Genomic DNA, 15712 nt, shown 5'->3' with positions numbered 1-15712 from the left:
TGTAATACTACTGACTAAAAGCAAGTTAGTATCAAGCTTAGGAACATGCAAAACTGAGGATAAGGAAATGGTATTAGACAACTTGATGTCTCTCTTGCTAGAGATGGGAACAAGGGAACCATCAGCAATTGACACTTTATCTCTACCAGAAGATAAGTGATAAGTAGTGAACAGTGATGGCAAGCTAGTCATATGGTCAGATGCACCTGAGTCTATTACCCAACAATGTTCAGTGCTACCTGGAGCTAAAGCATGGTAAGCTGAGACCCGAGTACCTGAATGAGCAAAAGCTTATGTGGAAGGAGCTGATAATGACTGAGATGATTGAGCTGAATTCCCAACTTCCTTTTCCAACTGTTAGGGCAGCCCGAACAGCAGCTAAGGTGTCTAGAGGCGTGCCTTTTGTGCCCGATGATGATGCAAAATCTGTATTAACAGCCATATGGGCATTACCCCTTTTGTTCCTCGGTTTTGCTGGGACTAAATGAGGGTGCAGCTTCCAACATGTGTCTTTAGTATGCTTAGGTTTCTTGCAATGTTCACACACTAGATCCCGCTTATCTTCCTTCTTTATATCTCTTTCTGTATCACCCCCAGACTTAGGTTTAATTGCTGCCAAGGCTGGTGGGAAGGGCTGATGCTGCATCATAACCTTTCTCCTAGTCTCTTCACTATGCACCAATGAGTAGGCTTGAGATAAAGTCACACTATCCCTTGTTAGTATCTGTTGTCTCACAATATCATAATGAGAATTCAGACCAGCTAGGAATTCAAAAACCCTATTAGTCTCCACTTGCTTTCTATGAGTCTGTGCATCCTTCTGACTTTCCCACTCAAGTGTTTCTAGATGGTCAATTTCATGCCACAAAGATTTCAAAGTAGAGAAGTAAACGGAGACTGGTTTCTCTCCTTGCTTGAGGTTATTAACCTCACACTTCAATTCATAGGTCCTAACAACATTAAGGGGTTGGGAGTAGGTCTCTTTCATGACATCCCAGATTTCCTTAGCTGTTTTTGCCCACAAATAGTTTTGGCTGATATGTGGTTGCATAGAGTTGCACAGCCATGTCATAACCAAGTAGTTCTCCCGAACCCATTTGGTATACATTTGGTCCTCCTTAGATGGTTCTTTCACATCTCCCAATAGGTAGCTAAGTTTTCCTCTACCCCCAATAGCCACCATGGCCGATTGGGCCCATTCTAAGTAGTTGGATCCATCAAACCTCACAGTTGTAATCTGAAATGCATTCTCAGACATATTACCAGAATTGCTAGTCCAAAAAGCACATTCCCCCTGATTCTTGAACTCCATTCTTGGTTAAGAATTAGCAATCAAAAACTTTTGAAGCTACTGTAATAGGAAACATCACCTAAGCAACTGATAACAGTCGGCCTAGGTCTTCCACAAACAAGGGGAAAACAGAATTCTGTATGAACCCAGTTCAGATCTGATCTGAAACCAATCGACAATTCTGAATTTTTAGGGCTTTTAGGGTGAACCCAGTTCAGATCTGATCTGAAACCAATCGACAATTCTGAATTTTTAGGGTGAACCCAGTTCAGATCAAGACTACAATCAGTCTTGAATCCGAAAGTAAAAGAAAAGATTTCAGAAGGAGAAAAGAAGGAGAAAAGAAGAAGAAAAGAGGGAGAAAAGCATAAGCACACGAAGGGTTTTAGAAAAAGGAAAGAGAGGGTCGAATTGTTCTAATCTGCCGACCCACTCTTAATATTTATATGTTTACTAATTGTAAAAGGCTGAATTGCCCTTATTGCTTACATGGCAAATAAACTAATAATAAAGCTGAAATAACAAGTTGTAACAACAAAAACTGAAATAACTACCAACTAACACTGACATAACTAACAAAGAATACATGCTGTGCTGCCATACGAACACAGTGGGGACCACAGCCGTGGGGTCCACATCAATGTTCTCTACAAAATCCAAGGAGCAACTTGCTGATGTTCTCACAAAAGGGCTTCCATACTTGCGGCACAATGAACCGTGTGACTAGTTGGGAATGATAGATATATTCAGCCCAACTTGAGGGGGAGTGTTGTTGGATTGAAGTGTTTTATTTCTGTTAGATTGCTGCCATCCTAGATTGTTGTCAGAATGTTCTTTTCTTTTATTTATGTTTTTATTTTTTGGGTGGGCCGCCAGGGACCTACTTGTAATTTCATTTTTTTATTTGTTACATCATCATATTTATTATAAAAGAGAAGTTGGGCGCCGCCAGCCTAGCTTTTTGACTCTCTCTCTCTCTCTCTCGTTTCTTTTTTATTTGTTACATCATCATATTTATTATAAAAGAGAAGCTAGGCACCGCCAGCCTAGCTTTTTGACTCTCACACATCTTTCTTCCTCTTCTCTTCTCTCATCTCTCTTCCCTCTCTCTATTCTTGTGAGAAAACAAGAGAGTTACTGAATTCCTCTCCCTCCCTCCCTCTCTCTCTCTCTCCCTCTCTCTCTCACATCAATCTTAAGGCTCAAGAGGTAGCTTCACCCTCAAAGGGAAGCCTGATGTTGGGCAGTAACCCAACAGAATGCCGAGTACCAGGTCTGGGACTATTGACAAACAAGTAGATCTCATGAAGATTCAAATACACAAAGTTACCAATGATTTACAAGAGATCACTTGGCTAAAAAGAACTGTAATCCGTTTGTATTCTGATGAAAATTCAATAAGAAAAGAGAAGAAAAATAAGCAGAGAACAGAGGAGAAGAAGAGGAAAGAATGAGAAAAGCGTGCGGTTAGACTAGACTTGTCACCCCACTACATAAGAAAGAAAAACATATATAAAATGACATAACTAACATGAACTAACATAAATAACATAAAAACAAACACAAATATGAAGTGAGACAACACTAACAACTACTGTTCTATATCTCTACAAAATCAAACAATCTCTAGAGGCAGTGATGGCACAACTCGAGAAGAACTGCTCTGGAGGGAACCGTGAAAGTGAGCAGTAAGGAACCAGACATGGCACAGCAGCAGCCACGAGAACAGCCAAACTCAACTTCCCAAATTATTCAGGTGAAGACCCCATACCTTGGATTTTTAAAGCTTAGAAATTCTTTGAATATCACAAAATACCTAACCAGCAAAGGGTCTCCATAGCCTCATTCCAGCTGCAAGGAGAGGCAACACTGTGGTTCCAATAGTTCCATAGATCTCACCCTCAGGTATCTTGGGCTGACTTCACGATAGCCCTGTGTATATGATTCAAACTCGCTGGATTTGAAAGTTATCATGAAACCCTATCAAAGCTAAGACAAACTGGATCTGTAAGAAACTCAAATTGAGTTTGCAAAGCTTTCGACGAGGATACAAGGTTGGTCAGAAATACCACCCCTCGGTTGCTTCATCGGCAGCTTAAAAGAAGAGAATAAAGTGGAGGTGAAGGCCCTCCAACCTCCATTGCTGCTCGTTGCCTTCAACCTGGCACAGATTCAAGAAGAGAGGTTAAATCACCTTAGGAAAATAAATCGACCCCCTCTTATGGCCTACCCTGATTCAAGATGGGCTCCACGGTCCAGCCCAGGCAACTCGACCGAACCAGTTAATAATTGACCCCTACCTCTTATAAAGAACATGTCGGCCCAACATAATGAAAGCCCATAGTCCAAATCCACCTTGTGGTACCTGCACCAAGTACCTCATGGGCTGAAATGTAGGCCTGCAAAGGCTGTGGTCTTTGTTACAACTGTGAGGAAAATTTGGGCCTGGTCATAGATGTAAAGCCCAACAACTATTCATGCTCCAGACCAAAGAAATTGAATTAGAAGAGGGGATTCAAGAAGGGCCCATTGAAGTCATAATTGCAGAACAAGGTGCATATGACCAACCAAAAATATCATCGCATGCTCTCATCGGGATAAAATCACCACAAACAATAAGAGTTTTGGGATCTACAAAAGGCCGGAAGGTCTCAGTCTTAATTGACACTGGCAATACCCTGAACTTCATCACTGAAGTTGCTACAAAGCAAACAGGCCTTACCATAGAGCACACGTAAACCCATTTATGGTTCATGTAGCAGATGGTAATCAGATAAAGTGTGAAGGCATTAGCCAGAAACTCCCACTTAAAATACAGGAACAGACATTCAAAGTTGATTTACATCCCATGATCTTCAATGGTGTTGATATTGTACTCATTCATCAAAAAAAAAATGGTGTTGATATTGTACTAGGTGTACAATGGCTGAAAGAGTTGGGCTCAATCATTTGTGATTGGTCGCAACTGACAATGGACTTCACAATGAATGGCAAACACTGCCACCTAACAGGCTTAGAATCAACTTTACCTCGGCCAAATGGGTTGAGGACCCTCATCAAAGCATATTTCAGGATGAAGGCCAGGTAATTTTGATGAAAATGGGAGTGGAACCGTCCAGCCCAGTGTTAACAACAGAGGAGCCCATCCCATTAGAAGCCCAATAAAAATTGCAAAAGCTTCTACAAGAATATGCAGATATTTTCCAGGAACCAAAAGGCCTGTCACCCACAAGGCCAATGGACCATTGGATTGAGATACTTCCAGGTGCACCACCATCAAATGTTAGGCTATATCGCTACCCAAGGTTCCAACGAGAGGAAATGGAAAAAATTGTCCAAGAATTGTTGAACAAACAATTTATTAACCAAGTTCCAGCTCCATACTCAGCACCAGTATTACTAGTCAAAAAGGATGGGACGTGGTTGTTACTACACCCTAAATCAGATCACAGTCAAAAATCATTTTCCCATCCCACTCATTGATGAGTTGCTGGATGACTTGCAAGCAGCCACGGTGTTCTCTAAACTGGACCTCAGGTCAGGAGGTTATCATCAAATACGGAGGCACCCAGAGGACATATCCAAGACGTCACACACATCACGGCCATTATGAGTTCCTCGTTATGTCATTTGAGCTTTCAAATGCCTGTCAACATTTCAAGCTATCATGATCAAGGTATTCCAGCCATACATCATTTCATTCTAGTCTTTTTTGATAATATTTTCATGTTTAGCACCAATTGTGTATCCCATTTAAAACATTTATCTGTTGTCACTTTAGATCTCTTGAGGCAACACCAACCTCCAAGTGTGCTTTTGGGCAGTCACGAGTACAATACTTGGGCCACGTCAAGGCAGGACATGTTATGGCTGATCCAGACAAGGTCAAGAGTATTCAAATTGGCCCAATCCCAACTCTGTCAAACCCTTGTGTGCTTTCTTAGGCCTTACTGGTGATTACAGAAGATTCATTCCTTATTAGGCTTATAGCAGCACCACTCACATAGCTGCTACACAAAGATGCATTTCAGTGGTCTGATGAAGCTCAATGGACATTGAAAGATTGCAGAGAGAAGTGTCCTCTCCCCCAACACTATCACTACTGAACTTCTCTAAGCAATTTGTGCTGGAATGTGATGCACCAGGATGTAGTATAGGTACAGTATTGATGCAAGAGGGTCAACCCATTGACTATTTCAGTAAATCCTTGTCATCTCAAGCCCAAACTAAGTCAGCCTATGAGAAAGAACCCATGTCTATGGTGTTGACTGTCCAAAAATAGAAAGCTTATCTGCTTGGAAGTTAGTTTATAATTCGATCTGATCAGAGGAGCTTAAAGTACCTGCTGGTGCAAAAGTTTCACACACCAGAACAGCAACCGTGGCCCCATAAACTCTTGGCCCCAGAACTGCAATAGTCAATGGCCCCAGGAATTTTAACATTATTTCACAGTTCTGTAATGGGGGGTCATTCTGGAATTTTTAAAACATACAAAGAATAGCAGCCCATTACTTTTGGCCAGGCCTGAAGAAAACTATCAGGGATTTTGTTATCTCATGCCATGTTTGCCAACAACAAAAATATGTGGCACAATCACCAGCTGCTTACTACAGCCCTCACACATTCCTAATGAGGTGTGGGAAGAAGTTTCAATATACTTTGGTACAGGACTGTCACCACCAAAGGGCAAGTGAATCCTTTTAGTGGTTGTTGACTGTCTCTCAAAATATAGCCATTTCACCCTCTAGCCCACCCATACACTGCAGAAGGGAAGGATGAAGCATTTGATCAAAATATTACAAGGTTACATGGGACCCCAAAAGCTATTATCTCTGATAGGAACCCAGCCTTCCTCAACAAATTTTGTAGGGAATACTTTAAATTGCAAGGAGTCAAGCACAACACCTCTACCAGCTACCATCCTCAATCATATGACCAAACAGAGGTTGTCAATCGTTGCATTGAGACTTACTTACGGTGCTTTGCAAGTGATAGGCCCCGCCAATGGACTCAATGGTTACCATGGGCCGAATTCTGGTACAACTCATCATTTCATGTTTTAGTCAGCACCACACCATTCAAAGTCCTCTATGGGAGAGAACCACCAGCTATTTTACCATATGAGAAGGGGTCCTCAGCTAATACAGCTATGACAAGTGCCTCACTCAACAGAATGAAGTTCTAAGAGAAATCAAAGCCCACTTGGCACATGCTCAAGAATAAATGAAGCAACACTATGACAGAAAACATAGGCCATTGGAATTCAAAGTCAGTGACATGACCTACCTTAGATTACAGCCCTATAGACAATTCTCGGTAGCTACAAGGCCTTACCACAAGTTGCTCCTCGATATTATGGACCTTTCAAAGTGGTGCAGCATATCGGACCTCTAGCATATAAACTAGATTGCCACCATCCTCTAAGATACACCCAGTTTTCCACGTTTCATATCTAAAGAAAGCACTGGGCCAAAATCAACTACCATGCACCACTTTACCAGACTTCACAGAAGAAGGCTGCATCCACTTAAACTTAAGGAAATACTTGCATACAGATGGGTAAAATCTGGTCAGTCATTCTCTAGAGATGCTCTAGTCAGCTGGATTGGACTCTCCACAGAAGAAGTAACTTGGGAACCTTGTTATGACTTAGCTTTTCAATTTCCACAACTGGGTCTCAAGGATGAGGACCATCTCAAGGAGGGGGGAGCTGTTAGGGACTCAGAGAACCAAGATAATAAGCTGAAGGTATATTCTAGAAGGAAGAGAAAGAAACCAACTCAGTCACAAGGACAGGTAAACAAAACTAATCAAGAATCAAGATTCAGTTTAAGTGTAACAGATCAAGAAGCCAAGTGGCAAACAATTATGGTTAGTTGACAATTACAAATCGATGAACAATATAAAAGGAAGTTCCGTAATCTGAGAAGGAACATTTGAAACTTACTGATTTCTTCCCCCCCCCCCCCCCTCTCTCCCTCCCTCCCTCCCTCCCAGGGTTTAGTTGGAACTATAAGTCCATGCTGATATCCTCCCAGGTTTTAGTTGGAACTAGAAGAAGTTGGTGAAGGCCAGCATTGGCCGGTCCACCCTTCTTAGTCTGACAGATCCTGCAGTGCTTGAGAAAGCTCTCCACATCTCGCTTAAGCTTGGACCAATAACACTGCCCTGCAATGAAGGCATAGGTCTTGTCTTTGCCAAAGTGGCCTTCACTGTGTAGCTCCTGCAAAATCAATAATCTCCAAGAACAATCGGGGTCCGGGGACACAAAGCCAACTGTCCTTAAGCAAGTAACCACCATGGAGGTGACAACCAGTATGTTCTCCAATAAAAGTAAATTGAAAAATGGAAGAAAAATTTGTTGTCATCTATACACATTCCTGAAGTAATCAAAGCCAAACACCTTGGTCTACAACATCACAATGAGAGATACTCTTCTATTGAGGACATCAACTACTTTGTTCTGCTCTCTGGCATTATACTTCAAGGAGAAAGTGAACTCTTGGATGTAGCTAGTCCACTTAGCATGTCTCACATTGAGGTGGCTTTGAGAGTGAAGGTGTTTGAGGACCTTGTGGTCTAAATAGATGACAAACTCAGCAGAGGTTAGGTAGTGTCTCCAATGCTTGAGGGCTCAGAAGATGGCAAAGAACTTGGCATCATAGGTGTTGTAGTTGAGCTAGGGGCTTGTCAGCTTCTCACTAAAGAAGGAAACAGGACATTTGAGTTGCATTAAGACAGCACTGACCCCGACCTTGAAGGTATCGCACTGAAGCTCAAACAAGACATTGAAATCTGGAAGTACTACGACTAGAGTGCTGTCGTGCTGGCGAGCTTAGCATTTTAAAAGTGAAAGGCACAAAAAAGCACAACGACCATTTTACGCCCAAGGCACAACACAAGGTGCACGCCTTTTTGAAGCAAGGCGCGTAAATACAAAAACAAATATAAAAAATTCAAAAAAATGCAAATTATTAAAATATTAAGTACACTATTAATTAAAAATATAAACTTAAATTTTAAAATAAATGCTTTAAAAGAACTATTATCTCAAATTAAAATACATAAACATAATATGTAAAACATATTTAAAATGAAAATTTAAAAATAAAATCAAGCATAACATATTGTTAGAACCAGGCAGTTACTTGATCTCACAAAATGTTGCTTGAGCTACTTCAGTCCACTAAAACTTCTCCTTGTTTTTCATGCAATTTGTGATTGGGGCCATGATGGTGCTGAAGTCTCTAATGAATCACCAATAGAACAAGGCAAGTCCATGGAAACTCCTAGTCTCATTCAGGTTCCTTGGTAAAGGCCATTCATGGATTGCTGCAACCTAGAACTCATCGACTCTAACTCCTTCCACTGAGAGCTCAAAGCCAATGACAATTAACTTTGGTTGCATAAACAAGCACTTCTTCAAATTGGCAAAAAACTTTTCTCTACTCAAAACATCAAAAACTTCACACAAATGTTTTGTGTGTTCATCAACATTTCTACTATATATAAGAATATCATCAAAGTAAACAATGACAAACTTCCTTAAATAAGGTTGCAGCAACTAAGTCATCACCCTCATAAGGTAGATGGTGAGTTGGACAACCCAAATGGCATGGCTAACCACTTGTACAAGCCTTCATGGATTTTAAAGGTTGTTTTCCACTCATCATCTAGCCTGATGCGAATCTAATGATATCCTCTCTTCAGGTGTATCTTAGTGAATATTGTAGCTTGACTAAGTTGGTCCAGCATCTCCTCCACCCGAGGTATGGGAAAATGGTACTTTATAGTGATCTTGTTGATGGTGTGACCATCTACACACATTTGGCAAGAGCTATCCTTCTTGGGAACAAGTAGGGCAAGGACACCACAAGGACTTAGGTTGGGCTGCATGTGTCATTTCTAGAGCAAGTCATTTGCTTGTCTCTGTAATTCAGCATGCTCTTTGGGATTGAGCCTATAGTGCAGTCTATTCGGTAGAAGGCCCCTGGAATGAGGTCAATTTGGTGCTGGATGTCTCCAAGTGTGGGAAGACCATTAGGCAGATAGTTGGTGTGTCCTTTCAAGTTGGACTCGTGACGAGAGCCAACATCAATCCCTCAACCTCGCTCTCAAACTCTTTATGAGATATCAAAGTGAAGGCGATCCCAAACATCTTTTGTTGCTTACATTGGGGCCTTGCTAGTTTGAGCACGAACTTGAATCCATTCTTGACAAGGCTATGTGTTACTCCTTCCATCATTAATGACACTTCTGACATATTGCCATGGTCTACCTAGGAGAAGGTGGCAAGTATCCACCTATATGACATCGCACCAAACCTCATTAGTATAGAACTTACCCATGGCAAAATTGATGAGACAGTGCTTAGTGACTTTCACTTCAGCACCTCACTTGAGCAGTAGTAGAGAGATTAGGAATGAAGATGTGCCCTGATGGATAGCCAAAGCTTTCGAACTACTTCCTCTGATACCACATTCTCATAGCTTCCACCATCTATCACAACACTAGAAACCTTGCCACCAATGAGACAAGTAGAATGGAAGACGTTGGCGTGGAGTCAATCTTCAGCCTTTTGAGGTGAGTAGGCTTCTACACACAACCAGTGGTCTCGCCCTTAAGGTTGTCATCAACAAACTCAACGTTCTCCTCTGCTTCAGACAAACGGTTGTCATGCTAAGGCTTTGCATTATCATACATCACCCACTTCAACTTGCAATAGTTGGTTGTGTGTCCAACCATATTGCAACAAAAATATCGAACACTCTTCTATGAGTCAAGCCTCGCTAGGGCCTTTGTTGAAGAAGCACCTCGAGTGGTAGGGCTCAAAATAGTGGGCTTACTGCTTTGTGAATGTTGAAGGGTGAAGGGTTTAAGGGTTCACTAGGACCACAGTTTTTCCACTCTTGACGCTACTTGTTGAGCATAAAAAATGGAATAGTTGTGTTAGGCCACCAGCAGTTGTTGCCTCAGGACCAGTTTCAACTCTTCAATATATTGGGTGATAGTAATTTCCTTGGGTTCTTGTAGGCTCACCTGAGCTAGTAGGGATTGAAACTAAAAGGTGTATGTACCCATCCACAACCTTGGCCCCTTATCACACGGAGTGGATCTGCATGAAAAAGGCTCTAATAATAGTCTAGGGGAAGGAGCTCTCTTTGTAGTTTGGCCTGCATGGCCTCCCAGGTTCGGATCTTGGGTTTGCCTTGCTAGCGACGAGTCTGACAAAGGTTGTCCAACCAAGCAAGAGCTTGGGCTTGCAATTTAAGGGCTACGAAGGGTACCTTATTGTCCTTAGGAACCATCTTGTGGTAAAAAATTCTTCATGCTACTCAACCAGTCAACAAAACCTTTTGGGTGAATAGTGCTTGCAAATTTGACAATTTCACACTTGATACCACCATCCCAGTTACATGGGAGGGGCCATTCTTCCATTGCATGATGTCGATGATGATAGGATCCACATTCAGGTGACTCCCAAGGGGAAGCCAGGAGATTCCATGTCGAGTCGGTGGGGAGAGAGAGATAGAGAGATAGATGAGTACTCCAGGAGATTCTCCTGCCTCGACGCCCAACGATCAAGTTTTTAAGTTCTTGGACCTGAGCAGAGATCTATTCTATAGGTTTGTTTGTGTTGGTGATGCATTCCTCTAAGTCTTGCATTGAGGGAGCAGGTCTCTACAAACCTCGAACTGAACTCGCCTTAGTGTGGTGTCCTCCACGTCCAAAAGTCATTCTAGCATTAATACTAGATGGTGCAACCAGTAGACCTTAAGCAAAGTAATCTCACAAAAGAAAATCGACGGGACAACAAAGGCATTGTAATAATAGGTACTGTCATAGTGCAAACACCCTTGAACACTCACATCCCATAAAATTAATGCTTCTAGAATCAACAAGGATGTTGACAAATGTAGGGGCCCATCTGAATGAGCAGCTCATGTTGGTTGCTCAAGCCTTTGCTTCCCTTATCAAGTGTTAATGGAGCTAAGGGCGTTTTTCCTTTGAGGATTGGCCATTCAATAACTGCCTGGCAGTCTCATACAACAACCAGTGTAATCCAGACCAAAGAACAAGACAATTTTAACCCCTGTAAGAGGACAAGCAGTTTAGCCCTCAAGGAAGTTCCTTCAGCTGCTGGATTTGAATAGCTAAGAATGACACTTCCTGAGTCTTTTGGCAATCAGTGCCTCATGCAGTAATGTGGGGCATTTGGGATGAAAGAAACACCCGTATCTTTGACAATAAAAGCAGAACCTTGGAGGAGCTAATCTCAGATATTACCTATCTTTGCATCCTTTGGTCGGTGAATTCAGATCTATTTAAAGGACTTTCAATCAATGATATTATCAGAAATATTCACCCCTTTCTGTTTCTGCCTCATCCTCAGCAAACTCCCTTGAGGCATCCCATTTCCATCAGTGAAGATGTGATAACCCTTAATTTTGACGGTTGTGCCTTAGGCAATCCGGGCTTTGCAGGTATTGGTGGTACAGTAAGGGACGAAAGGGGCAATATCTGCTGGACTTTTAGTGGCCCAATCGGTTGGGCCGACTCCACAAAGGCTGAAGTGATGGCTGCTCTCACCGGAATCAGGATAATTAAGAATTTGGGTATACAGAATTTGATCATTGCAGGTGATTCAGCAAATACAATAAAATGGTTAAGAGACAAAAAAGGGGGCCCTTGGAGACTTTACCACTATCTGACTGAAGCTTGGGATTCTTTGGATGGATTGAATGTTAACTTAGTTTGGATTCCAAGGGAATACAATCATACTGCAGATGTCCTAACTAAATTTGGTGTGTATTTGGAGCATCTGTATAGCGACAAGCTTCCTCCTTTGTATCTTGCAAGGGTTCCCCCCCCCCCTGTTTTGTATATCTCCTCTTGTCCCCCCCCCCTTTTTTTCTCAATAAATCTTGGTTAAATTTTCTCAAAAAAAAAAAAAAACAATGACACTTCCTGCCTGATTTCTAAAAACACTACCAACCCCTGGAAAGCCTCGTTTACCAAGAAAGCACACATCAAAATTCAGCTTTATTCTTCCCAAATACAATTCACTCCTAACAAACCCACCCATGGCTAGACTATCTACAATATCTTTGTGAACCTTGGGATCTATATCTGAAAGAGATCTTTACTGTGGAAGCCAAGGGTCTGACCTGCTTGATGTGGTGTAGCAGAATCCATGGACTGTCATTGTTATTATGCCTTCTCAAAGCCAAGCAAGTAACTCAACCTGAGACCCTAAAGAAAAATTCAGATCTCTACCACAATAAATATCTACAACTTATTATATAATATATGCATATGCATACAAAAACATATAGTCCATATGCATATTTATGCACATATTTAAATGCACTCTGGAAGCCAAGATTCTTGCCTTGTTGATGTGGTATCATAGAATGCATGACCCTTTCCTGTTACACATTCAGCCCACAACTAAGGGTATTCATTATACGGTTCAAACTGTGGTTTGGTTCGGTTTATACCTATAAACGGTTTGGTCTGGTTTGAGAATTTTCTAAATTGCAGTTTGCGGTTTTGGTTTGGTTTATTGAATTTTATAAACCAAACCAAACCGTAAATCATAAACCGAAATTATATATAATATCAATATATGACATAAATATTATATATAATATATCTAAATGGAATACATAGAATTATAAATATATATATTGAACTCTTTATTTTTATAAAAAAATAATAAATAAAAGTTTTAAGTTTTAATTTTCAGAGGAACTATTTGGGCTTTCTAATTGGGTTAAGCCCAAAAGAATCATAGAATGGTCCAAAGTCCCCAAACTGTAATAAAACGGTTTGGTTTGGTTTGGTTTCCATACCAAAATGGTTTGGTTCAGTTTAGAAATTTCTCAAACCGTAATTTACCGGTTTAGTCTGAGATCTTCTCCAAACCGCACCGAACCAGACCGTGACCACCCCTACCCACAACTACCTGGGCCCCCCTTCACATCCCCCATGAAGTCAAACAAGAAAACCAACTTGTAATTTGGCACTTTTTCAGGGGCTCAATATATCACCTAATAGATATACAATATTTATTTTGCCTGGTCCAAAGCCCCATATCCATGTCAAAATGTGACATCCATGCCTGTGCCCATAGATCATAGATATTTCTTTCTACAAAATCCATGCATCCTGATTGAACTTTGGTGGCCAGGCTATATATAGAGCTTTTCGGAGTCTTCCCATTTTCTAACATAACTGTAAACTATGCAAGGTGTCATCCAGCTGGTTGTAGTGGAGGCTTGGGATCAAATCCCGCCTGCACCTGGGTTGGGGGGGGGGGGGGTATGGGATGGGGGATGGGCTACCCCCCGTTGTGTAACCCTTCAAAAGAAATCAAAAAACAAAAACATAACTAGAAATTATGACTTTATGTAAAAAAACAAAATAAGAAAAAATGATAGATTCAAATACCAAAACATTATCCATTGGATGTAAGATATATGTACTAGAAACTATACAGCCAGTAGTTGTTCATGCTTCAGAGAACAATCCAAAAGCCATAGGGTAACCAGTAGATTTAAACAGTGTTGTAAGAACCTGACCTAACAAGCAGAGAGTATGCAAACCAAGCTCACGGTTTCTCTGGATCTTCTCATAGAAACTATCTGGCCTCCAAGTTTCAGTAAAGAATGGTATGGATACTGTTTCACCATAGCGGTAGAGCTGCAAACCACAAACTCCAACTGCATTCATTACAGATGCATTGTGTATCACCTTGACTACTACTCCCAATTTCTTTGCCCGCATAACCAAATCGGTATGTGTAGTGGCTCTGGTTTCAAAATTAGAAAATCAAAAACAAGATAGCAACCAAACTAAAATGGAAAACAGAGAGATCAAGTAAAAGAGATATTAATATGAACTACAGAAAGAATTTAAATTTTTTCTAGGTTAGGACCCACAATAATAAAAGCATATTTTCAGATAAAACTGATCTTGTAGCAGTACCATACAGAACAGGCCAGAGGAAAAGTGAGGTATCGCATCACCCCACAAAAAAGCAGTTTTACAGCCCTTTCTTTTGGTAGTTAATACCAAGAATTAATCCATAGATCCTGGTACAAAATGGTTACAATCCTCTATGTCATGCATAAATACTTCAAACAAGGTTTCAACCAATACCAGACCCTTGACCTTGAAATGCAAAAGGGAAAAATGACATAGATGATAGATGAGCTCTGACCCTGCAGTACTTGAGTACTGGAGCTTTTCCAAACATGTTATGTTAGAAGATGAAATTTTTCTCCAACCATTTCCTTTAAAACTAGATAATATGGAAACATGTTATGTTCAAGTTCTATTCTATAATTTTGTGTGTTATACTAGCTCATCTTTGTAACTAAGAATTCAGCAAACTAAAGGCCATATTAACAATATGGAAGCCATTTATTTTAGATTATTTAATTTATCATTCCTCTGTATTAGAATACATAAATCCATCATTTTTTCGGTATACATAAATATACCATATGAGATGGTAACATTACAGGAACCCCAACAAAAATTATGAGATTATTTCTTCAAGTCATGAATAGGACTTCATTGCTATTTATATCAACAACCCTGTAGAGAATTCATTCCATATGATTTCTTTATGCTTTAAAATGTTAATGGACTTCAATGGGATAATTCATTCCATATAGTTCCTCCCAACTAATGACAATAAATTCATTAAGGATGACCATTTAATTGATCATCAATGGGAAGATGCCAAATAAGGTCTATAAAACCAAATACATTAGATTCCCAACACCTCTCACGGGTTATCCAAGTGCAGTGCAGTCCAAATACATACAGAATTAATCAAAAGAAAGAAAGAAAATCCTTACCCAAAAGGATCCCCAACAATCAGAAAGGCCACATTAGATTCTCGAGCTTCTAACAATATATAATCTGCCCGTTCCTCGACCATTTCTCTATCTGCAAGAATAATTTGCCTCCCATATAATTCTTCCTGCAAAACCCATGTCACCTTTTCAATTTTTTTATTACCCAAAAAAATAAAAAATGTGGAAAATAGAATTTCAAATGCCATCCAAACTTGAAGTCATGAACTGAAAAGATACATCCATCAGGACATATCAAGCAAGTTCTATAACATTTTGTATGCCATAATTAAGCATGAGAAAAGAGAAGAAAAAAAAAAAGAACTTTACCAGTGTAGAGAGACCATTTGAAGAGAGACCAAAAGAGAGAAGAGAAGTATAGGCCTCCATGAACACCTTATCACATTTCTTTACTGCTTCAAGGCCTCTAAGTGTGATATCTCTCTCATCACCTAAACCCAGACCGATTATATACAGCATCTTCCTGTCTTACTCACTGTGTTCATGATAAAACAAAATTTAGAGTAATCCTTTCAAATAAAATAATAACAAA

The 15712-nt window shown here is 40.4% G+C and overlaps 1 protein-coding gene across 1 annotated transcript in view; it reads right to left on the bottom strand.

The window, feature by feature from the left end:
- Window positions 1-15712, bottom strand: part of LOC104588007 (Tetrapyrrole (Corrin/Porphyrin) Methylase) — a 55496-nt gene that overhangs the window by 38948 nt on the left and 836 nt on the right. The window contains exons 2-4 of the mRNA XM_010245796.3: window positions 15490-15655; window positions 15163-15287; window positions 13876-14105 (exon numbers count right to left, since the gene is read on the bottom strand). Coding sequence (XP_010244098.1) covers window positions 13876-14105; window positions 15163-15287; window positions 15490-15639 — 505 coding nt within the window. The 5' untranslated portion in view covers window positions 15640-15655. The remainder of the gene's footprint in view (window positions 1-13875; window positions 14106-15162; window positions 15288-15489; window positions 15656-15712) is intronic.

The sequence above is a fragment of the Nelumbo nucifera genome, chromosome 6 (assembly GCF_055504915.1).
Source record: "Nelumbo nucifera cultivar China Antique chromosome 6, China Antique-T2T, whole genome shotgun sequence".
In the NCBI taxonomy this organism is placed as follows: Eukaryota; Viridiplantae; Streptophyta; class Magnoliopsida; order Proteales; family Nelumbonaceae; genus Nelumbo; species Nelumbo nucifera.
Note: the sequence above shows the minus strand (reverse complement) of the source record. Positions and strands in the feature narration are given on the sequence as shown.